This window comes from Dipodomys merriami, unplaced genomic scaffold (genome assembly GCF_024711535.1).
Source record: "Dipodomys merriami isolate MVZ:Mamm:240054 unplaced genomic scaffold, mDipMer1.0.p SCAF_14, whole genome shotgun sequence".
NCBI classification, from domain to species: domain Eukaryota; kingdom Metazoa; phylum Chordata; class Mammalia; order Rodentia; family Heteromyidae; genus Dipodomys; species Dipodomys merriami.
The window spans coordinates 38,107,122-38,132,043 of record NW_027202715.1 but is presented as its reverse complement, the minus strand read 5'-3'; the positions used below and the strand labels follow the sequence as shown (position 1 = coordinate 38,132,043).

The following is a 24,922-nucleotide window of genomic DNA, read 5'->3' as shown; positions in this document are numbered from 1 at the left end:
TAGCTTTAAAGAACATTCAGTCTTCACTATTGCCCTCATTCCAGATTTCCTCCTTCTCTTTCCAAAGTACATACGTTGTTAGACTCCTAAAGAAGTCTTATATTTTTTTATCTTGTAAGATAGATTTTTCACCTTGTGCTAATGGCTCACACTTAATATCCTAACTACTCAGGAGGCTGAGATCTGAGATACCTAGGTTTGAAGCCAGGCAGAAAAATTAATCAGCAAAATGCCAGACTAGAAATGTGGCTCAAGTGGTAGAACATGGCTTCTGAGAGCATAAGGCCTTGAATTCAAGCCCTGGTAGTAGGACAAAAAGAAAAAAAAATTCTTGTTGCCATTCCAAAAGCCTTAGTTATAATTCCATATTAGAAATCTCTGGGAAAAAACAGATCTTTAAACCCCAGTCTTAATGTTTGTGACTATTTATATATCATCTCCCTACCCATAACTTCGCACCTAGACTTATGAACCAGGTAATAGCTATAAATTACCTTCACTTTACCATCTCTTGATAGGCTTCAATTTTTCACAATTCAGAGAGGTAAAGGGCTTTGAGCTAAAATGTTAGACTGGATTTAAAGTAGTATTGTATTGTTTTCTATCTGAGCTAACTTCATTTGGGGAAGACGCCATTTGTTTTTCTAATGAAGTCCCTGAAATCAAAGCTGGTTTTTAGTGTTCTTGATATGATATTTTATTAGTACAAGAATCAAGTACTATTAAGAAAATAAACAACTGTTAACATAAAATTCAGGGTTTCCAAAAATATATTTCTGGATCCTATTTTTATCCTTCCCTTGTCCTATTTTAACAAATAAGCTTATACATTTGACTTTTAATAGTGAAAGGTTGGCAGGTATGATGGGTCATACCAGAATGAGACAAGGAGTAAGCAAGGAGTATTGCGTTTCAGCCAGCCTAGACAACATAGCAAGGTACTGTGTCCAAAAAAGAAAAGAATAGAAAAGAAGGGCTTGGTTGTGTTGGTAAAGTCTTATACCTATTTTGCCTTGCTGTTGCCTAATTCTTACCTTTAAAGATAAAAGGGAGGTGAAAAATATCTTGGTTATACTTTTTATAAAGTATTTTGACCTTTATTCCGCTCTGAAAATTGAAATGATTTGCAAGGAAATGAGTTGATTAACACTGTCATTAACATGGCATATATTCTTGGGCTCATCTTTTCTGGTTAAGTCATGTGCTTCACTAAAGACATTGTGGATTTTAAGGGAAGAACTAGGTCTTTGTTCTGTATGCATGAATTCTGAATTCACAAGATATTAGAAAATAGGGAAGGTAGACTTTCCAGCAAACTCGTTTTGGAGTAATACTTTGAAAGGACTATAACGGATGCAGTGACTTAATATCCAGCACTGCATAGCTCCTTTAAGTGGTCACAGGGTCCAGTTTTTAGTGTAAAAAACTCAGCCACTTCCATGATACTTAAGGTCTTATTTTGATCCAATCAGTTTTAGAGCCAGGGTTTGGCTTATTTAGGGGCAGATTCCACCCCCTTGGAGAGCCATCTCATACCATAAAAACTCTCATGAGTTTTATTCCAGAGTTGCTATGTTAGGCATTTACCCCAAGCAGTATCTGAAGAGCAGATCATATAACCACATCAATCATGGCTGTGTTGTGTTCTAAGAAAAGAAATCTACTCAAGGGAGCCACACTAAGTTGAAACAATCAGAACAAATTATGGTGTCAATTTTTCTCAAACTCTTAGCTTCAGAGCCTTTTTGTTATTGATGTTGCTATGGAAATTTAAGATGACATAGGTCAGAGTTAAGTTGGGGAGCTAGCAGCCATACCATCTAGGCCCTTCCTTCCCATCCAGTAGCAGCTCCAAGCCCTAGAAAGAGGCCTGGCAGAATCCTGTGGCACTCTGTGGGCTAAGTGGGAGCAGCTAGAGCCATCTCATCCCCTCTATCCTCCTCAGCCAGACTCTGGGTTGTGAATTCCTCTGTTGTTGGTGGGTATTCTTTTGAGAAGGACCTTTGGCTATTTGTCCCCATGTTTCCCAGTGTTAGGCAGCAGTCATCTCTCTGGCAATGTGAAGGGCCCTCCTGGCGTGCCGGCTCTGCCTCACTGTTCACTGTGGTCTGCTGTGGTATAGCATCCAGTGTGCTTAAGCCCTTCTTCCCTGGTGTGCCTGGCTATGATGCAGGACTGTGGAAGTAAGAAATGACATGAACCTCATTTCTCTTTCCTTTCCCCATTTCTTCTGATTATGTCCTTTTCCTCCCACTAGATGATGATTCAGATCTGTATTCTCCTCGATACTCCTTTTCTGAAGATGGTAAGTGACTTGAGTTTCCTGCTTTCAGGGGAGGAAGGTGGGTGAGGGAAGACACCTTCTGATTTTTGGTTTCCATTGGATTCAAAGTCTTTTTGTGTGTACATTCTCCAGCAAAATCTCCCCTTTCTGTGCCTCGTTCAAAAAGTGAAATGAGTTACATTGATGGTGAGAAGGTGGTTAAGAGGTCGGCCACACTTCCCCTCCCAGCCCGCTCGTCCTCACTCAAGTCCAGCCCAGAGAGGTAAGTATTCCCTGAGCTGAGTTCATCTTTACCACACAGTGGCTTTTCTCAGCATTTGTGGAGACCCAGAGCCTCCTTTCTTAGAACAAGGAGCTAGACTCAGTTTGGTGACCTATCATCAGGGACTAATCTGAGTCTCAATGACCTTATCTATAAAGGAGATCAAAATAGCACAACTCCTTGATCAGAATGTCTCAAAGATAAGTGAGATAATATACATAACACTCTTATTAATGCCTCACTCATAGCCCAGGCTTAATTTAATAATTACTATGATTTTGTACCTCATCACAACAAAAATCTTCATTTCAAGATTTGTCACCAAAAGGAGGGGGTAACAATGCTGTATAGGAAATGTACTCATTACCTTACTCATGTAACCGTAACCCCTCTGTACAGTATCTTTACAATAAAAATATATATATTAAAAATTGTCACCAGTTTCCATATTATCTGAGCATACTCTGTGTTTGCACATTCATGGGAAAAAATATAATTTTAAAACAAGAGCCACTTAAAAAAAAATACCAGTATTGGGGCTTGAACTCAGGGCTTTGTGCCCTCCTTTAGCACTTTTGTTTAAGGCTAGAGCTTTGCCTCTTGAGCCACAGCTCCACTTACAGCTTTTTACTGGTTAATTGGAGATAAGAGTCTCATAGACATTTCTGCCTGGGCTGTCTTCAAACTGTCTTCAAACATCACCTGATGTGAGACAAGAATACGAGTATGCCATTGTTCTGTCTTCAAGAAGCTAGCAGCATGCATGAAAAACAGAATGCAATTGCAATTCAAGGGGCAATAATACACATACACGAAAAAATTGCAATTTTCCATCTGGGTGCTGGTAGCTCACACCTGTAATCCTAGCTGTTTAGGAGTCTGAGACCTGAAGATTGCGGTTCAAAGCCAGCCGGGGCAGGACAGTTCATGAGACTCTTATCTCCAATTAACTACCAGAAAACTAGAAGTTAAAGATTTTTTGAAGGGCAATCTTTAATTGAACCAGATTTATAGGAGAATATAAGTATGTATGAATCATCTTCTTTCTCTTCTTGTCAACCTCCTAGTGCCTGGTTTTGAGTGCAGAGTACTTCAAGCCCTTTGTGAGGCCAAGTCAGAGATTTAATTGCTTGTTTTGAGAAGCAAGTCAGTACAGCTAAATTGTTCATCTTGACTCTGATTTTTTTAATGCTTTGGATATAAAAATTCCTTGATTAGACCCAAGCCAACCAAAGTCAGACTGTATCTGAAGCAGATGCCAATTTTCATGAAAATACCACTAACAGGATTTTCTTTTTACAGAAACGACTGGGAGCCCCCAGATAAGAAAGTGGATACAAGAAAATACCGTGCAGAGCCCAAAAGTATTTATGAATATCAGCCGGGCAAGTCTTCTGTTCTGAACAACGAAAAGATGGTAATTTGCATATTGAAGTTCTTTTTTCTCCATCTGCCCATGTCCTGTAATCCGGATGCATTGTGCAAATGGATTATATTCTTTCTCCCCTTGAGATAGGCTTGCTTTGTTTGCAAGACTATAAAAAAATGAAGGTTTTTTTCCCTTTACATTTTCACAGGTGTTTATAAAATAAGTCCTAAGAGTCTCCTTTTAAAGAATCCTGCTATTGTGGCTATATTGCTCTTTTGTGCATGGTTTTAACTAATTTTAATTTTTCTACTAACATAGCGATCTTGTTACTGTTACTTGTTTTCTAAGTGTCTAACCATTAATTTATCAGCCTTATCATTGACTGGGATAAAGTTAGAATGTTTTAAAAGTGACTCTTATTGGAATGTGCATGAATTTTGTAGACATTGCTAGTATATTATTAAAGGCTATAAATTTTAAAAGGATGTTATGAGGGGGAATGTGTCTTTTAGGTTTTCCTTTTTTGATAAGTACAATGTTGAGGCCTTATTTCATATTCAGTCTGGTTTATGGTTCTCTATATAAATTCAAGCAGTTTTAAGTGTTAAGAAAATGGACTTGCATGGGTATAACAAACAGCTGTGGAAAAGTAGCCCCTTCTATGAAACAGGAAGACTTTTTATAGACTGATTAGTTTCCTATCTGCCAATCACACTTCCTTTCATTCACCCTTCATTAGGAAAATCTGATTTTGATTTCTGATCTTGGTTAAAGAGATTCTAGAAAGCTCTAGAAGCATAGGAGCCCTTGGGCTCTGACAACAGGGTGGGATGGTGGTGTTGGGGATTGGTTTTTATTCACTGCTGTTAACACACCAAGTGTGGAGCATGTCTCTTCAAGGCGTCAATTTTCCCTCCCCCTTTTTCTTCTCTAGATGTGTTAAAAGAATAATCGATTTGACTTTTACTAAAGTAAAATGTGACATCTTTAAAATCCCAGAGGGATAAGTAATTTTAATTTTAATTAGGATAAAAGGTCAACAGTTCACAGAAATGCTTTTAGAGTTGTCATTCTTTGGTATTCGCTGTGCACCACAGTTATTTTAAGCAGAAAGCTCGGAGATGAGCAGAGGATCTGGCCTTGGGCTCTCATGTCATTCTCTTCCTATTAGAAGGTATCTCCTATATAATATACGTGCATGGGAACCTTACTCCCAGGGGTTCCAGGGAAGAAAACTGTGTTCTTCAGATACATTTCTAATACTTAAATAATAAGCCTGGGTCCTCTATCACATGTTAATACATTGAAATGATCTCAGGGATTCTGTAAGCTTTTTGGATGCTTTTGTTTTGGTGATGTAACCATTTATAGGGTGCCATGGTTCTTACTGAAGGCTCACCTTTTTTATTTGTTTGTTTCTTAATTTTGCCTTTTATTTCTTTCCTTGGTCATAGTAATTTAACCACCATTCAGAACTAGGGAAAAAAACAACCTAATTCTGTTTTCCTCAATGATATCATAATAGTCTGAGTCTCTTCCATGCATTAGTTCTTGGGATCATTGTCATTGTTTTAACAATCCTGGGAAGTGACACACTGTTCATGGATTCTTCTGTAGGGAATAGGGTATATCACACCATCAGCAGAGTGCTGGAACTCTGCACAAGAACTCCTCTGTTCTGTTCCAGTCCTGAGGCCCATCCCTAATGGATCTGCCCAAAGGCAGATCAGGGAGGAACCATTCTCCTAGTTGCTAATTCAGTGCCTTTCGCCCAACTTAGATCTTTTTTTCTAAAGAGGAAGTTTTACTTTTAGAGAGGAATTTCAGTTGGATCTCCCATCTTTTAACAGTCTGCCCTTCACAGTGGTTCAATTGGTCCTTTATGTTAGATTTTTTTCTGACTATTTTTGTACCATGAACAGAAAAGTTAGAATATAAATTTCAGTATGTGACATTTGTCTTTTGGCAAGTGTCTGGTTTGGTGGATACTGGTTAGTTGTCTCTAGTTATTCAGTATCTAGTTGCCAGGCTTAGGGCACTCCTGTACTTAAATTTTAAAAAAAAACTTAGGGGACTGGGAAGGTGGCTCAGTGGTAGAGTGCTTGCCTTGCATGCATGAAGCCCTGGGTTCGATTCCTTAGCACCACATAAGCAAAGAGAAAAAAGCTGGAAGTGGTGCTGTGGCTCAAGTGGTAGAGCGCTAGCCTTGAGCTGAAGAGCTGAGGGACAGTGCCCAGGCCCAGAGTTCAGGCCCCACGACCAGACCCAAAAACAAACAAACAAACAAAAAAAAACTTAGTTGTTAACTCGGTAGTTATACCAACTAGCAACAGATGTAGAATTGGCGCTTGCTTTCAGATTTACTCTATCTCATTTTGGGAAAACACTTTTATTTTTGAGGTGCTCATGTCTGCTTAATTCTGGCAGTTTAGGTGATAGAAATAAGCAGATAGGCACAGCTATTCATTACTACCAGGAAGGGGGTGGGTAGAGACCATATAGACGCCCACCCAGGCTTCAAACACACACACATCCCCAATGAGGCACTAGTGGCTTTCTTCTGTAATTCTACATACTCAAGAGGCTGAGATCTGAGGATTGTTTGAAACCTGCCCAAGCAGGAAAGTCCATCTCCAGTTAACTACTAAAAAGCAGTAGAGTGCTAGCTTTGACCTAAAAAGCTTGAGAAGAGTGCCCAAGCCCTGAGTTCAAGTTCCAGAACTAGCTTGCATGTGTGCATGCGCACACGCGTGTGCCCACACCCACATATCCACACACAGAAATGGCCTTTTCTGGGCTTTATTCCTTTATGCTTTTCTCTAGCATCAGTTATAGGCCGTGTTCTTATTGAACAAAAATATAAAACAAGATAATTTACCTACCTTAGTTTCCTCCCAATTTTGAGTTTCTTTTCTGGCATATCAAACTAGTGACCAGTCCTGCTTTGGTTTGATATTGACTAAAAATTCAGCAGGTCAGCCCTCCTTCTTGTTTGGTATGAGAGGTATAATATAATATAGTATGCAGAGCGCTGGATCAGGAATTGGAAGATCTGAATCCTGGGTTTTAGTTCTGACTCAGCCATATATCTTAGGCAAATTATTTTAATTTCCTGAGCCTCAGTGTTTTCATGTATAAATAGAAATATCACTTGTTCTGCCAACCCCACTTAAGTACCACAGGAGGTGATCAAGGGTTATATACCATGGTAAGAAAACTATTGACATCATGAAGCACTTACAAATCAATATATCCCATTCAGGTGATTTATTTCATTGAAATTTGAAGCTGCTCTCTGGCTTCATTTGAGTAAGAAAAGTGCCTTTGATAAGTTGGCATTTTTCTGGCAAGTCACTGGAATGTTCCAAGGACTTTATCAAGCTTAGGGAAGAACAGCCCACAGCAGCCAAGAACTGAGCCTGGTAGTATGGAATTTTCCAAGAGTGCTGGAACAAGTTTCCTCTGCATCCACAAGGATGTTTGCTGTTGGTTTGTTCCCTTTTTGGTTGTACAGCTGAGTTATACCTGGCAAACTCAAATGCAGTTGGAGGGCAGCTTTACCTCTGGGAAACTCAAAGGACTGAGACTTTGGACCTGAGGTTCTGACCCAGCTTGTTTGACACACCTCCTGATTTTGTTCTTGGCACAGCGTTAACCTCCTTAAACAGTCTGTAAGAAGCATTCAGGAATAAAGTGGGTTAATTTCTTCAGAATTGTAAGTACCAATGTTTTTAGTGCATTTCCTGAAAGAGTTGGTACTTTTTGTTTTGTTTTGTGTTGTTTTGGTGCTAGTACTGAGGAATTTTGATAATTAATTGGAGATAAGAGTCTCTAATTTGTCTGCCTAGTCTGGCTTTGAACCATGATCCTCAGTTCTCAGCCTCCTGAGTTGTTAGGATTACAGGCATGAGTCACCAGTGCCCAGTTTATTTATGGTGGTTTGGTTTGTTTGCTTTTTGGTTGATTTTTTTTTTTAGGCCTATCCTGTTCCCAAGTAGCAGTTTATAAATAGTCCTTATGCCGGATGCCAGTGGCTCATTCCTGTAATCCTACCTTCTCAGGAGGCTGAGATCTGAGGATCACAGTGTGAATCCAGCCCTGGTGGAAAAGTCCCCATGAGACTCTTATCTCCAATTAACGGAAGTGGCACTGTGGCTCAAGTGGTAGAATGTTAGCCTTGAACACAAAGAAAAAAAGTAGTCCTTATAAAAATAATAAATGTGAAATAGGTTTCATGAAATGCCATCATTTTAGCATTTAGAATGTCCTGGTGTGTAGATGCTCACTGCCAAGTGGTTGGGTTCAGATAGGTGTTGTGCCTCATTTCACTGAGTAAATACAGAATCCACTGACTGTACAGCGGGTAAAGCTTGAAGTCCTAAGGCCCTCTAGAAACCAGAGGTTTTTCTGCATGCAAGAGGAGAGACCTGATTGTTCAGTATATGTTTCCCTCTGATTTCAACCCCTAGTTTAACTTTGTGAAAGACAGGGACTCTGCCGTGTATCCATATCTTGTTTTACCTATGAAACTGAAAGGAATGAAACAGAGTCTTCTAAGGGTATTAGAAGAATGGCCTGGGAAAAGTCACAAGATTGTTTGCAACCTTTTCTACAGGCTGCAAAAGTACTAAGTAATTTGTTAAGAAAAGTACCTCTAAGAAGAACCATTCGATGATGTAGGAGCATGGAAGACCTGTGCATTGGACTTAGCAATATTCTTTCTCACTTGCTCATTCCAGATTTTAGCCTGAAGTTAGTATGTGATGTTTTCAATCTCAGTAGTTCATTTACAATACAGAGTGCCATAGGGAAAAAAATCACCCTAGCTCTTTTTTTGTGATTCTCACAAATTTAAAAAAAAATGTTTACAAATCAAAAACACTTTTGTCTGATATGAACATATCTCTAATTCATTAAAAAGAAAACTTCATTTGCTTCCCAGGTACTCATTCTTCAACTAATTGTTTCCAGAAATACATGTTATCCCCCAAAGTAATAAAGTACCAGACCTTTATACAGATTTGATTAAATATTAAATCCTATGGAAACAAATTATCAGTCTACATGTGATACTCTTTGAATGTAAAGTGAGAAATCTAATGTTGGAACATAACCCAAAAGTTTTCTTTCCCATGTTCTGTTATCTGTCTTGTCCAGCTTTTTTCTCACTTAATTTTTCCCAACTCTTTAACATTTACTTGTTAGAACACAAAATATATTCTGTCTGTACTCATCCCCTACCAGGTGCTTGTGTAAAATGTTTTTCACTGTGTCTTCTGTGTTTACTTATATCATCTTTCACTTAACTGTGTATGGGTCATGGTATCTCACCTATTCATGTGCCATTAAAGATGCAGTATTAACCAATTGGCTTTTATAAGGTGTCAATATTTGTGTTTATTTTGAAAACCTGAAGGCAGCCTTGCAAATAAGTACTAAAACTGTCTTATCCCATAAAAACTGTGTGCTCTATTCAACTGGTATAGATGTGAAATGTTTGGTGTGCTCACCAGTTTATCTGCTCCTAACTAATGCTTCTTTGCAAGAAGAAATAGGACTTTTCTTTTCTCCAGTACTGAAAATCATTAAAGAATACTGCTGTGCCAATATTCAGCTTTGTTGTAAAGTGCAGCAGTGTGGTGCAGAGATTTGTACCTCCAGTCCATCTGCCTCTGCCATTCAGAGAATGAGCCACTCAACTACTCCTTACCTCAGTTTCCTGTGTTTATAAACATATCCTCTCCCTCCTGTTCTAGCTTCCTGTTTTTGCTGATGTCAGTAAAAATGGACAATTGCTGCTGTTCAACTCAGCTGCTATATGCATATACCTGGATACCACTGCATCTCTACTGGCCTGTTCCTTTGTAATCTTTGCATAATGTTATCCTTCTCTTTCTTCCATTTCCCTGTCACCAACCCCTATAGAGTCGGGATATAAGCCCAGAAGAGATAGATTTAAAGAATGAACCTTGGTATAAGTTCTTTTCGGAATTGGAGTTTGGGAAACCGGTAAGTTTGATAGCCTCGGTGGTTCTACGCCTTTTAAAATAATGCTGTTGATGCATTGTTGCTGCTAAATTAGAATCAGATCTATGTGCAGGGAACTCAGTTGTGTTGGTTGGCAATAGTGGGCTTGTCTCATATCCTTACCACCTGGAAGCTTTTCTTTCTTTATATCACCAAGATAGTGATCAGTGGAGGTATAGCTTACCACAATCCCTAAGAACACAATGAAGTCACTGCTTACCCTAGGACCACCCTCCACTGATACCAAATAACACATGCCTTATGGACAGCATTATTGCAGCCATTGGTTCACTACCTTGACTCAAGTCTTTGTGCTTGCTGAACACAGGCAGGAAAATACATTATACACAGAGAAGATGAGCTTTGCCACTGCTTCAGATAGCACTTTTTTTTTTCACAGTATATATATGAAATAAGTGCCAGAACAGGATCTTTGCATGGAGATATGGCTCACAGATGATACCCCCTTACAAATAGCTTTTATGGAATGATTTGTATGAGTTAGACTAACATTTTCCAAGTTGGGATAGAGACTAGGAATTCTAGCAAATTTAGTGTTTCACCTAATGTTCAGTAGCTTTACCATGACATCACTGAGTTGGCTTTGGTATAATTGATCCAGTCATGGTACTTTAAGGTTGAATTTGTTAGCCCTGCCTCTCAAAAAGTATCAAATAGAAAGGAAAACTGAGTTCTTCCTGTTACTCAAGATGACTGGTTTAAACTCTAGTTACTTTAAACAGCAACTTTAAAGTAGCCTTAATTATTATAAATGCAAAAAAGTTACTGTGGAGGAGTTAAGCATAGAAAAATAAAACATTAGGGCTGGGAAGATGGCTCAGTGGTAGAGCGCTTGCCTTGCATGCATGAGGCCCTGGGTTCGATTCCTCAACACCACATAAGCAAAAAGAAAAAAGCCGGAAGTGGCGCTGTGGCTCAAGTGGTAGAGCGCTAGCCTTGAGCTGAAAAGCTGAGGAACAGCGCCCAAGCCCAGAGTTCAGGCCCCACGACCGGACCCCCCAAAAAAAAAAAAGAAAATGAAAAAGAAAACATTAGACATTTGTATGAAACTCTAAGCATTGAATCCAGCTTTTGGATTACTGAGGCTTGAGATGACAGTTTTATTTTGCTTGTGTTTCTTTATGATGAAGACATAGTGCTCTGGAATTGCTCATTTGATTTAGGGATGCTGAGGTGAAAGTTCAGATGTCTTCTAAGTTAGGAGAGCCTGACTTGCAAGATCCTGCCTTTTAGGAACACCAATTTGTCTGTTCTGGGACACATCTCCCGTGGGCAGCTGGGCTGATCCTGGTGAAGAGTGCCACCTAGTGTACAGTAAGAGAGGAACATCTAACCCAAACTGCCCTTCTTCCCTTCCCCTACCCAGTGCTTTGGTGCACACATTTCTTCTCATTTTCTACTCTTTCTCTATTGTTCACCATTTAGACATCAATTCTACTTCAACCTATTTTAACTATATGCAAATACTGAATAGTAACCTAATCTTTTTCCTTTTCTTATTTTCCTTAAAACCTACTAAGTATTGCACAAATAAAGCTTCTTTTAATGTATATAATTCTGTCCCCTTCTTCCCCGACCTCAAAAAAACACCATGTGTGCTATATGTAGCAACAACACCATACTTTTATCAAGGATAATTCTAGCTACTAGCTTTTAATTGTATTCAATAAAGATTCCATATTGTTTATTTTTTAAATCCCTTTCAGGATCCATACATATCTAGCCATCTCCTCATCTGCTAAGTAACTGAACTAACCAGTCTTATCTGAAATATTAACTTTTAGGGGGAAAAGCTATGTTCTTTTTCTCCTCACTAATGAAATGGTTTTGTTGGTGGTAATCAAGAGTATTTTAGTCCCTGCATACAACAAATAAGCCATGAGAATAAGTTGGTAAGTTAACACTGTTGCTACCTGAAGCTGTGGTCAAAGGACAATAACTCTTAAATAAATACTGAAACATAGTCCATTTGTAAAATAGAGTCTTCTAATAGTCTTGTTCCCCTATGTGGAGGTCTTACTGTAAAAGTTAATACTTTGGAAGACTTGCCAAAATAACATAATCAGTGGAACAGCATTGAGATTAACAGTTAGTTCTTCATGGTTTGAGGTATATTCATGATAAGCTCATTCTCTAGTTGAACCAACAGTTTGGGAAGAAAGGTGAAAGGAAGAAATGTTTTAACTCTCTTCCTGCTCCCACCATTGTGAACCATAAGAGTAAGAAACCCACTTCCAGGGTGGTATAAAGATTAAAAAGAGGGTGTTAACTATGGAAATTAGTTTGGAAAATTTTTCTTTTAAGGTGAAAATTAAACTTGTACTTCATCATACAGATCATCATTTCTGTGTTGCTTACACTAAATGTCCTGGAATGAAGCCTACCAGAACTTGTATACTAGACTCCTCTTCAAACCTCTTCTCTTAACACCGCCTAAATGGAACTGATTTTTTTAGGCAATAAGTTTTTATAGAATAGAAAATAATCCAAGACTTAAGGGACTATTTGGAGGATGATATTTAAAATCAATCTTATTTGTAAATGCTTTTTTCTGGCAGTGTTTTAGGATAAAGAAGTGGGAAGGGGGTAATATATGTGACCTCAGAAAGTCTACATTCCCCAGACAAATTATCTAAGTATTTTTAGTGCTATAGATGAATACTAATGGCTGGTATCATTTTACAAAATGCAGAATATACTAACACAGGGCTACCATTATTGTTTCTATCAACAGTGAACACGCTGTGGAATTAAATTAGTACCTTAGTGGCAGCTTTTTCTTCTCTTTTTTCCCTTCTGCTTTTTAAAATAGAAAGTGACATGATTTCCATCTATAAACTCAAGGCAAAATTTCTCAGTAATGCTTCCATAGAGTTAGTTGCCAAGAATTATGTATACCCTTCTGTACATCACCTTTATAATATCAGTTAAAAATATTTAAAAATAACAAAGAATTACATACAACATTTTTGAGCTTTGAATGATTTCCCATTTCTCATCTTCCCAGAGTTCATAGTATAGGTGATTTCGAGGGTATGGAGGCAGAACCAGAAGGCCCACCCAGTAGAAAAGCAGTTGCATTGTTAGACACGCATTATAACTTCTAAGTGTCCTGTGCTTGCTAACTCTCCAACAATCACTTGGTACACTTTTCATCTCAGTTCTAATTGTAATTGTGAAGGGGCAAAAGAGAGAAAAGAAAAATCACCTTCCATTCTACTGCTCATATTCTAAGTTGCAACTGGTCTCTATGGAAGATGGAAGTTATATTTCTACAACTAGCAACATCATCAAGATCCATTTAAACCCTAAAAAGAGAGTTCAAAACAGCTGGTGTGAAATTGTCTGGTGCACTATTTAACACCCATTTTGTACACAGATTTCATGGCTACAGACCACAGAAAACATGTTTAGTTCAGTTTACCCTCTATTAACCAAATTGCTAGCATTCGTTAGCATACAATGAATTTTTTGTTTTACAAGGGAAAAGGCTATTTCAAAAAGAAAATGTAGATTCTCCAGTGTCAGTCTTAGTTTGAAAGGGACAATGAGGAATTGAAAGTTGGTCATTTTGTTGAAATTTGTGTTAATATTTTCTTTTCTTTTTTTTCTTAAGGTTTCAGTATTTATAATCCAATGATGATTTGCTCTTGAAACATAAAAGTAGAACCCACTTCCCTGTTAGTGGTGCCAGGTCTCCCCCAACTCCAGAGCAGCACACTTTTGTGTGTCCTGGGCTGAATGCCCAGCCTTTTGCTTTGAGTTCCTGTCTGTGTTGGCACAGCTCTCCCAGTGTACCCCTCTTTGTTTGAACCAGCCTTGTGTTTGTCTTTATGTCTTTATGCTCATTTCTTCATTTCCTCCTCTGCTTCCCGTCAGCCTCCCAAAAAGATATGGGATTATACTCCTGGAGACTGCTCTATCCTTCCTAGAGAGGATAGAAAGGTAATTCCGCTGTGCTCCTCCGTGACTGTGTGTGTGCTCTCTAGCTTTGGTTGGTGTGAATGTGGTGTGGATTTGTTTTCTTAAATCATTATTTTTAATGTAGTAACTTTTTTCTTTTTGGTGATAAAATGATTTAATAAAGTAGCTAAGACATATACTAATGTGTAGAGGTTTTCAAGTATTGACTTATTCTTCTGACACAAGAATATTTGTCGCAGTTCCAACAAGGGAACAAGTAGGCCTTTCCTTAAAGGTAGGTGTTCATGGTATTGGTAGTTTTCGTTAGCAAGTAGGATAGACTTTTGCAGCTCTGATGCTCAGGACTTCTACTGTACGTGTCTAATGTTACATTCTCTGCTTTCACGTCTTTAACTAATTTCTAGTGAGCTCTTGTGATTGGGTCATGGCATAGTAGCCTTGTTGAAGTATGGCACGAAAAACAATTCATTTTTCAAACTTAACCTTCCATCCTTTCTCCTTTTCCTCTAAACTAAAAATTTCTTTCTCATCTTTTCTTTCTTGAACCAGACAAATCTAGAAAAAGATCTCAACCTGTGCCAAACAGAGTTAGAGGCAGATTTAGAAAAAATGGAGACGATTAATTCTCCCAGTGCCAGCCCACCACAGGTACTTCTTCCCATCTTCCTCATGCTATCCGTTCCTTTTCAAGCTTGGTTTGATTTGCTTCTCTGGTTTTGCTGTAGTTGAGGTGACAGATGGCCGTGCTGGTTCTTTTCCAGCTGCATGGCTTTCTGACTCCTGTTTTAGACCCTCTTCAGCCCCACAGTTAGTGTTTGTTTGGATTCCTTTTGAGCTTGGTATCTTCCTCATAGAGGAAATGTTCCAAATGTTTGTGGAAATGCTGGTGATTTAAACTCCTCCCTAGTCTACCAGAGCCGTATTATACTTTATTATTAATTGGAGGATGACCCTTTGCCTCTGAATACTTTCTCTGAATTTTCATGAGCTTCATTTTTTTTTAAAAAAGACAATTCCGGGGGCTGGGGGTTTAGCCCAGCGGAAGGGCGCCTGCCTGGCGCGCGCAAGGCCCTGGGTTCGGTCCTCAGCCCTGGGGGAAAAAAAGACAATTCCCTTATCTATTTTTGTAGTTCTGGGAGATACCAACCTCAGAGGTTATTTTTTAAAACAACAGCAGTGATGGGGAGGGGGGCTGCTTCTATGTAGGGCGCTGTCAGAAGAATGGTATTTGTAATGATAAAGGTCAGAAGGTTCTCAGTGAAAAGGAGCATTCGAAGTCAGGTAGTCTGGACATAAGCAAGTGTTTGAAACTGACTCTGCACTGATAATTTTATGGGGATCCTTGTCAAAAATATACCTTACTAAAAAATAGGATGGGCTGGGAATGTGGCTTAGTAGTAGAATGCTTGCCTAGCATGCATGAAGCTCTGGGTTTGATTCCTCACAACTAACACAGAAAAAGCTGGAAGTGGTACTGTGGCTCAAGTATAGAGAGCTAGCCTTGAGCAAAGGAATCTCAGGGACAGTGCCCAGGCCCTGAGTTCAAGCCCCAGGACTGGCAAAATAACTAACTAACTAAATAAATAACTAATTAACTAACTAAATAAATAAAAATAGGAGGCAGTAGGGAGAAAGTCAGTTGAAAGGCTAAATTAAATATTTTCAGAAGTATGCCTAGGGCTACCTGACAAAACTAGGAGGAAAGATAGCTTTAAGGGAAAAAAAATGAAAAAAAGGAATAAAAACAGTACTGCTGAGGCCAAGAAGGTCCACAAATGATGGTAAGGAAAGTGGAAATTGCTAATGGATCTGTGAGATGTAAGCATAATTAAGACAAAAGGTCAGACCACTAGCACAAGTGACTGGAGTAGAAAGTCATGTATGTTCCAGAGACTCAAACCAGGGAAGGTCTGGAGAAATAAGGGTTCTGGGAGGAGAGAGACAGAAGCCAGTGAGCCATGGCCAGTCGCTGCAATTCTAGGACTCAGAAAGCCTGAAATTCATTGTAGGATGATGGAGTAGGAGGCCAGTTGTTAGACGCCAGGCTCTCCTTCAGAACTTGAAGGAGGCACCCGAGGTAAGTTGCCATGTATACAATCAAGGCAGGAAGGTGATTAAAGACATGGGAAGATGGGGTCATGGCATTGAGTTTCTAGCTAAGTAGACAAGAACCCGGTGTAGCCTCTGTGGGATTGTAGGGCTGAAGTCAAAGTGGGTACAGCTCATTCTGGAATAAGAACTAATGTGGCTGAGATGCTGGATGGGAGGGTTGTCATAACAGTTTGGCCAAAATGAATCAGAAGTTACTTTTAAAGCAGTCCAGAAATAACAAGAGACCTTCTGCAACTAGTGTGGGAGGCAACTAGAATTAACAGCTACCTTCCTGAGAGCAGAGCCTGCTTCTAAGGTGCAGAACCCTGCCCAGGGCATGGTGGGCAAAATAGGTCTCTGATGCATCGAGTTCTCTTCACAATGGTTCAGTTGACTGACATCCTTAGTCCTAAGTGTGTATGGGCCAGGCATCAGAGGACCTGGACCCGCACTGAAAAGATTTCATCTTTAGGAACTGACAAGTCAGTCATACTCATAAGTAAAGTCCTCCAACAGTAGATTAGGTAGTGCTCACTCAGCGCTAAATAAATGTTGGGACAGGATATTTGAGATGAGAATACTGAAAGACAGTCTTGGAAAAGAGAGTTCATTCTGGATTATAGAGGCTCAGAAAAAATGGCTATCAAGATGATAGTTTTGCCCTTATACCAGTGATATATCACTGGTAAAGATGTGGTTTAGAATTGTATCATTGCCTAGAGTCTCCAGTCAAAGTGTTACTGCAAAAGCCAGCCTGTAGGGGTGAGGGCCTGTACCACCATGAAGGTGAAGGGCAGATATGAGATCACCAAGTGAACTGCAGTGGGACATTTGAACTAGTTGGTATGAATAATAATGAATTAGGGGAAGGGATGGAGACAACTAGGATTTGGGCCAGGCAGCTAAAAGAATAAGAGCATCCATATGTCACATAAAGATGGGAAGAAAATAAGCACAGAGGTAAGATGAGAGCTGGTTTCAGATAATTGACTTTGAAGTGTTGGTTGGGTATCATATAGGGCATATCCCCAGCTGTGAGAGCTGTATGAAGAGGCAAGGGCTTGAGAAGTCAATTAGAGTCACCTGATTGAAGCACTGGGAGTAGATGAAAGATGATGGGAGTAGATGAAAGATGGAAGGAGGTCATATTGAGAGAAAGGAGGAAGACAGGTTTGGTGGTCCATGCCTATAATCCCAGTACCTGGGAGGTTGAGGCAGGAGAATAGTGAGTTCAGGCCTGCCAAAGCTATATTTTGAGACTTTGCCTTAAACCAAAGGGATGTAGCTTAATACTAAAGAGCTTGCCTACCATGCACGAAGCCATGTATTTGATCCTCAGCAACTCTCTCTCTCTCTCTCTCTCTCTCTCTCTGACAAGACAAGAGAGGGAACTGACACTTTTCCATTGGGATGAGTCACAGGAAGAACAGTACAGAGAAATGGAAGAAGTGATTGTTGGAGCAAAAGAGAAAGATTAGTGCTCCAGAGAAGTAAAAAAAGATGGACTCACAGGAAAGGTCTAAGAAGTTTTTAAAGATGTTGGAGGTTGCTAGACAAATAGTTGATGTGTTAGAATATATGGCAAAGAACCAGGGAAACCTGTGGGCATGTGCACACTGATTGAAAACATGTGATTCTGGAAGAAAGAAGGAAGGGAAGGAAGAGAGGGAAGAAAGAGATGCACGGGTATAATTTGGGTATATGGCAGCAGAAGTAAGGGCAAGAAGATGTACAAATCTGAGTCTCAGTATAGAAAAGTTCATTTAGAGCTGGATGCTGGGGGCTCATTCCTATAATCCTAGCAACTCAGACTGAGATCTGAAGACTGAGGTTCGAAGCCAGTGGGACTCTTATCTCTAGTCAACTACCAAAGAAAAAGAAGTGGAGCTGTGCTTCAGTGGTAGAGGGCTAGCCTTTGGGGAGTGGAGGTGAGGAGGGGAAGGTCAGAACAGTGCACAGACCCTGAGATCAAACCTTAGGACCAGCATTAAAAAATGAAAAGAGCTCACTTAGTGCTTAGTCATACAGGCTAAAATATTTGCTTCGGCTAGGTGCCAGGAGGCTGAGATCTTGAAGATTGCGATTTGAAACAGGAAAACCTGTGAGACTCTTATCACTAATTACAGAAAAAGCCAGAAGTGGAGCTGTGGCTCAAGTGGTAGAGTGCTAGCCTTGAGCAAAAAGTTGCTCAGGGACAGTGTCCAGGCCCAGAGTTCAAGCTCCAGGACTGGGGAAAAAAAATAATTAAATAAATAAATAAAAATTTGCTATGAAAACATTTTAGAAGGAAGTTCCTGGAGGATTTCACAAAATCTTTCAAGGGTAGAGACCAGGACAAGGTCTTCAAAGGTAGAATGGTACAGGTGCCAAGAAGTAGGAGACTCAAGGAGAGAGGGTGGGCAAGCAACACCACTGTAGCCACAAAGTCTGGAGGAAGTCATAGTGGCCCTCTTTGGGGAGTAATGGTGATTGGAGAGGGGAGGGGAAAGTAGAGTCCTTGTCCTGGGACAGAGTGCTGTTATAGATGGAAGAAGTCAAACCTAACAGGTTGAAGGTGTCTTGGCAGGCAGAGATCTAGGTGGGTTAGCCTTATGAATATTTCCTCTCCTTCCCTGCCATCTCCTATTCCCTCATTTACATCTTTTTTTTTCCTTTTTCCCCCCTTTTGACCCTAAATGTCTCTTCTGTAGATAGCTTGGTTACCATAAAAATGGTCATTTTTACAGATAGGATCTTTTATAGGAAATTTTTACATTAATATATTCAACCCAAATAAATCCTTAACAATTTTCTCTCCAAGACAATGAAAGAAAGCCTGAACTGCATAATTATATTTCCTTTTCTCTACATGTAGCTTTTGGTAGCTTGCTTCCTTTTGTGTAGTGGCCCAGTATTATATAAAGCATCCCCCATTCATGCTGACATGGGTCATTAGTGGGTTTTGTGAAATACTGTTTCTCCCCATTTCCGGACTTGTAAATCTTCAAGCCTAATGAATAGATTGTCTAAACACTGTACTTTTGTACATTCTGTGTCTAAAGTGTTACGTGACTCTCTGGGTGTGGCATTTGGGATGCACGGAGGGAATTTGCAGTGGACTGGGAAGGAGGACGAAGGGTTGGGAAATGCTGGTGAAGGGCATGCTGTGCATGTTAGTCTGGTGGTGGGCCTATTGGAGCTGCAACTGAAGATAAAGATGAGACTGGAAGCCATCTCCTATCCCTCCCAGAGAGCAGCTGCTGTAGCTACTGGGAGGCAAAAGATCAAGGTATGAGAGACAGACACCACTATTCTCAAATCCTCTTCCCAAAGATGAGCACAGCCCTTCGCCAGCACCAAAGCCTTTTCATCCAGGCCCTCGTTTCCCAGAGGCCCTTATCAAAATGAGGGAAGGGCAGTAGCTTCTCTCTTTCTCATGACTTGAAACCTCTGAGTCAAAACAAATCACTACAGTGTTTTATCTTCTGTTTGACTTTTACAGAGCTCAACAGTCAGCCCCTTGGCAGACATTTCCTCAGAGCCTCCTGGATAGTAAGTAGTCACGTGCTTTGTTTATATGGTCAGTGTATGAAATGTTCGAACTGCCACCAGAAATGCTTGTGTTTCTCTCATATCTATCCACTGTGTGCATTCATTTATATGTGCGGAATGATGTGTATTTTGGTAAGAAGTAGCAACCTAATTATACTCTTCAAATTATTTTTCTTTTGTTCTTTCCTCTTCCAAATTAATTTTTGAGATGATTGGTATTACCCTTGGTAAGGTTTTTCCCCCCATGATGATTTCTTTACCTTTGATATGAGGTTATTTGTCTCCATTTAGAATCAGAGTTCTCCTAAGTGGATTATCAGGGAGAAGAGAAGGAATGAGGCAGGGATAGGCTAAACTAGGTATAAAAGATAGAGACAGTGGGTCTGGGTCCTCAGGCTAGATCTGACATGGGAGTGTAGAATCAAGAAGAGGATAGCTTATTTGTTCTCACACGTGGATTTGTTACCCTGTTATCAGCTCTTAGGAGGCTGCCTGGTGTATACTGTCTCCATTCACTGCTTCATGGGGTAGCCACTGTGAGTTCAAACCACTGTGAGTTCTTTCCCAGATTACCTTTCTCAGCACTTTGCCATCTAGCCATGATCCCATGAATGTTATACTTAACTTACTATGGCCCTACCAGGAGAATAGTAGATCCAAAGTAAGTAGCAAATATTTTCGTTTGTTAAGTACTGACTGAGTTTTCTATATCCAGCCTCAGTTTAGTACCTTTTCTTGCCTCCTACTTTTGCTGCTAAATACTTGACTTGAGGGTAGCTTGAATCTAGTTCAAGCCCAGCTCAGGTAAAATATTGACGAGAACCTATCTCAACAGAAAAGTGGGCAGAATGGTACTTACCTATTGTCCCAGCTATAATGGGAAACATAAATAGGAGGATTACAGCCCGGCTGGCCCAGAAAGTAAGAAAGTAAGATCCTGTCTCAAAAATAAGCAGAACCAAAGCAAGAGAGAAAAGTGACACTGGCATCTTTCTGGACAGATAAGGATGACATGTTGGAGGAAATACTGGGAAAATTTGATCTAACTCAAAGAATGAATAGACAGGAATTACCAACTTTGTGACAACTTTACAACTTGGTGACAGCTAGAGAATTGATATTTTAAACCTGCTTCCACACGAAAGTGATCATTAGCGATATTAAATTAAGAATAGACAGGAAGAAATTAACCCATACTCTCGATATCCAGGCCTTTCCCTCAAAAAAGTATTTATTTAGTGACTGTCACTGTGTGCCTCTAATTATTTTGTTTTGTTTCACTAGCATCATCAGATCTGTAAATTGGTTGCAGGAGCTACTTACCGGCTTTGTTTACTATTTACTTCTTTGTTTACTATTTCAACACAAATTAACATGGATACTTTCTTTGCTTGACCAAAAGAGCTTTCCTCTATTTGGCCAGCAGGTGGCACTCAAAGATATGTTGCTCTTACGGAGGTGGGGCTGTTCAGCAGAGAGTACTTTCTGAACAAAATATAAATACTAACCTAAAGAACTATGTGAAACACTGGAGATTTCTGTGTGCTGTAAATGCGTATCGGAAACATGTGTGCACGCACGTAGGCATTTTCTTTTACAATCATTTATTCTACCAGTAATTGTTGAACAACCATGCTGGGCATCAGCATGCAAAGTTGAACAAAATAAACTGCCTGTCTGCATTGATTTCAGGGTATAGCACAGGAAACAGACTTGTAAATAACAACTGGGATCCAGTATGATAAATGTAATGATAGACTCAAGATGGAGTGAGCACTTTTTTTTGTGGAAGAGAAGGAAAGTCAAGGAAAGTATTATATAGTTGATGATAAAACATGAATAATTTTATAATTATAAAATATTACTGCTATAAAAAATCAAATTTTCCTTCAGCACAAAACCCTTTTAAAAGGTTGTCTAGATTCTGTACTCCAAAGCCACAGTTAACAAGTTAAATTTCTGTTTTCTGAGATCACCAGATGTTTTTGAAAATGCATGTACAAGCTCCATAAGGGCAAGTATGTTCCCTGCTAGGCTCCTCCACCTAGGAAAGTGATTGACACATAGTGGGGGCTCAGAAGACATTGTTGAGTAAATGAGCAGTGGATTAGCATGATGATACCTTTCTGAGATGATGTCTGTCTAGTATTGCCCAGCCATGATTGGAAAGGGTCAGGACTAGAGACTGGCCTGCTGGTGTGCTTTTTGCAGGGTTGTAGATGTGCCATATTGGAGGGATAACCAGGAAGGTAGAGAAAGCAAAGAGTTAATGTATCTTAAACAGGAAGCAGGATCTGGTGTCTGGGCTTGAGCCCAGAAGAAAGAGAAAGGACTAATTCCCTGGGCTTTCTGGCTTGGGGGATGAGGAGTGACAGAACTGGTTTACTTTGGGACATGTTAGGTTTAAGATACCTGGAGAACATCCAGGTGCCTTTCTCAATGAGCTGGCGCTCAGGGCCCTCTCCTCTTCTCTGATCTACTTAGATCTAGCAAGTGCTTTTGCCACTCTGGTCCTCAGTTACCCCCTCTTAACAATGGAAGAAACTGTGCCTCCACCATTAGGAGAACTGGTGGAGATGATATGTTTTAAGAAAACATTGTTCCAGAGCTCCTAGATATTTTATTTTAAATCTGAGAACCTCTATTGCAGAATGTCACACATCTGGAGAAAGCATTGTTTTGTCAGCCTTTGGTATCAGAAAGAAAACAATTGGTTGTAGTAATTCTATTCTGAGAGGTTTCCTGAATGCTGGTTTGTCAGTCTGTGGGAAGCAGGAAGAAATGGTGGAATACAGCCAGAGCAGGGCTGGCTGGTAAGGTAGAGAAGTGTGAGTCAGGCAGCAACTTGTAGCTGAGAGTCATTAGAGAATGAAGTGAAGAGGAACTTGAGAAGATGGCTGGACGTTCTGGCTGAACTGCCTTAGTTCAGAGGACCACAGAGCAGCAGGATGGAAGCTGGCATAGACCACACCCCTGTGATAAGGGAGCGGTTAGTGCTAGTTAGTGGCAGCTGCCCGGAGTGTGTGACCTCCTTGGGGAGGTGGCCATATTGCCCAGAGGCACTTAACTACTTTAAGATGGAGACAGCCTCATATTCCAACAGAGGCTCCTCCTTTTTCCCATTTCCGATTCCTGGGGTCTGTGTCGCTTGGCCAAGTATGTTCCTGGCAGGTGTTACTTGGTGGTAGTGCTGTAACGACACTCAAGTATCCTTGAGTCCTGTTGGCTCCTGTAGCATTTAAGCCACTGTCTCCTCTGTCATAGGTAGCAAACTTTCTTCATAAAGCAGTGGCTAAGCCCGGCACCGGTGGCTCACGCCTGTAATCCTAGCTACTCAGGAGGATCTGAGGATCACAGTTTGAAGACAGCCGGGAGAGAAAAATCCATGTGGAACTCTTATCTCCAATTAACTGCCCAAAAACTGGAAGTGGTGCTGTGATTCAAAGTGGTAGAGTGCTAGCCTTGAGCAAAAGAGCTAAGGCCCTGAGTTCAAGCCCCACAACTGACAATAAACAAATAAATAAACAAATAAAAACAAAAAACAGTAGCTGAAAGTGCCATCTATATAGCATTACATGACATGAACTAAGTTCTAACTCTGCCTCTGCTAACATTGCCTCCTGGACAGGCCGCCCAGTCGCTTAGTGCTTCATTTTCTCATCTGAAAAGTGACAGAAGTAGGATTGTGTGTGGATTCAAGAGTGGATGATTATCAGGCACTTAGCATAATATCTCCCACTTGGAATGTCTCACTGGGTGGCAGCTAGATTTATTGCTGTCATTATCTGTACAGAGGAATGGCTAGTGTGGTAGTATGTACACAATTCCCCTTGCTGGTGAATGGTTGGGACAGATGACTAGATGTGTATAAGGTAAGTACGTCTAGGTATAACCTGTAGAACCAAGGGTTATAAGTGGTCACTCTTGTCATTCTTTAAGCTTTCTTGTGTTTGATAATCTAGCAAAATACTGGGGTGAAGGAATTCCATCAAGCTGTGGAACCCCAAAGCCGACAGATCCATATGATCCTAGTAAATGGAATGAAGCAGGATTGAAACAGACCTAGCAGAAATCTGTGTCCTTTTGTGAAAACAAGACTGTTCCCTTCTCTGAGAAGAGTGTGTAGATGCGTCAGTGTCAGCACCTCAGTGGCGAGGCACAGAACCAGGGGGATTAGAGAAAGGAGAGGCTTGGTGACTGAATACTTTCAAAAAGAATTTGTAGTAACTTGAAAAACACCTAGATTCTAACAAGATAAAACATAAATGAAGGCTATAAATGGGCAACAGCTTCTGTGCCTAGTAGATGCCATAATATAAGAAGTGAGTGTAAAGTTTAGCTGAAAAGTTGAGTATGTTTCTTTGTGGATATGTTGTTGGGGGATTTAATGTTTTGAGTTCTAAGTGTATTTTAGATATGAAACCCTTGTCTGTTGTATGGCTAGTGTGAAGATCTTCTCCTAATCCATGGGCTTTCTATTGATCTTGCTAGCTATATCCTTTGCCATGCAGAAGCTTTGCAGTTTCACGTAATCCCATTTGTTCAACTTTTCTTTGATTTGTTGCGTTTCTGGGTCTTTATTAAGAAATTGGCCTGTGCCAAGAAGTCCTAGACCCATTGTAACAATGAGTTATACAAGACACGATGTTCAAAATGAACTTTTACAACTTGGCGGGGATGGGGAGGGGGAGTTGGGGAGGTGGGAAGGTATGGTGGGGAAAACAAACAAGGGGGTAACAATGCTCGATTGAAAATGTACTCATTATCTTTTTTTCTTTTTTTATTGTGAAAATACTGTACAGAGGGGTTACAATTATATGGGCAAGATAATGAATACATTTCTTATCAAGCATTGTTGCCTTATCATTTGTTTCCCCTTCCCATCTCCCACCCCCACAACGCCCCCACCCCACCAAAGTTGCAAAGTTCATTTTTCGACATAACGACTTGTACATCTCATTGTTGCAATGGGTCCGCCTGTATCACTATTTAAATGATTTGTTTTTTCCCCTTCCCCTCCACAAATTATACCAACATCGAATACAGTGAAAGCAGAGGTTATACTGTGGGCGAGGGACATACAAAGCAACAAAGAAATCATAAATATGTTAGAAACGATCACAAGAAAGAAAAAAACATTTGAATACTTATCTTGGGGTTGATTTCACCTAACATCAACTTATCTGACCTTTTCTGCTTGTCTCAGATATATACTAGTTATTGCAAATATGGGAAACCATGGGACCTATGTTTCTTTAGGCCTGGCTTACTTCACTTAATATAATTTTTCCAAGTCTTTCCATTTCCTAACAATGTATTCATTATCTTACTCATGTAACTGTAATGCCTCTGTACAGTATCTTTACAATAAAAAATATAAAATATATATATATATAACATCTGGAATTTTTTT

The 24,922-nt window shown here is 40.0% G+C and overlaps 1 protein-coding gene across 32 annotated transcripts in view; it reads left to right on the top strand.

Annotated features, from left to right (window-relative positions):
- The window catches only part of LOC138826163 (sorbin and SH3 domain-containing protein 1), a 238,335-nt gene that overhangs the window by 172,802 nt on the left and 40,611 nt on the right, over positions 1–24,922 (top strand). For 21 of the 32 annotated variants that reach the window (XM_070021276.1, XM_070021271.1, XM_070021281.1 and 18 more), the window contains 7 exons: positions 2,258–2,305; positions 2,417–2,546; positions 3,849–3,963; positions 9,841–9,924; positions 13,843–13,908; positions 14,437–14,535; positions 19,460–19,509. In XM_070021276.1, coding sequence (XP_069877377.1) covers positions 2,258–2,305; positions 2,417–2,546; positions 3,849–3,963; positions 9,841–9,924; positions 13,843–13,908; positions 14,437–14,535; positions 19,460–19,509 — 592 coding nt within the window. The remainder of the gene's footprint in view (positions 1–2,257; positions 2,306–2,416; positions 2,547–3,848; positions 3,964–9,840; positions 9,925–13,842; positions 13,909–14,436; positions 14,536–19,459; positions 19,510–24,922) is intronic. The other 11 variants (XM_070021290.1, XM_070021288.1, XM_070021296.1 and 8 more) reach the window with 4 other exon arrangements.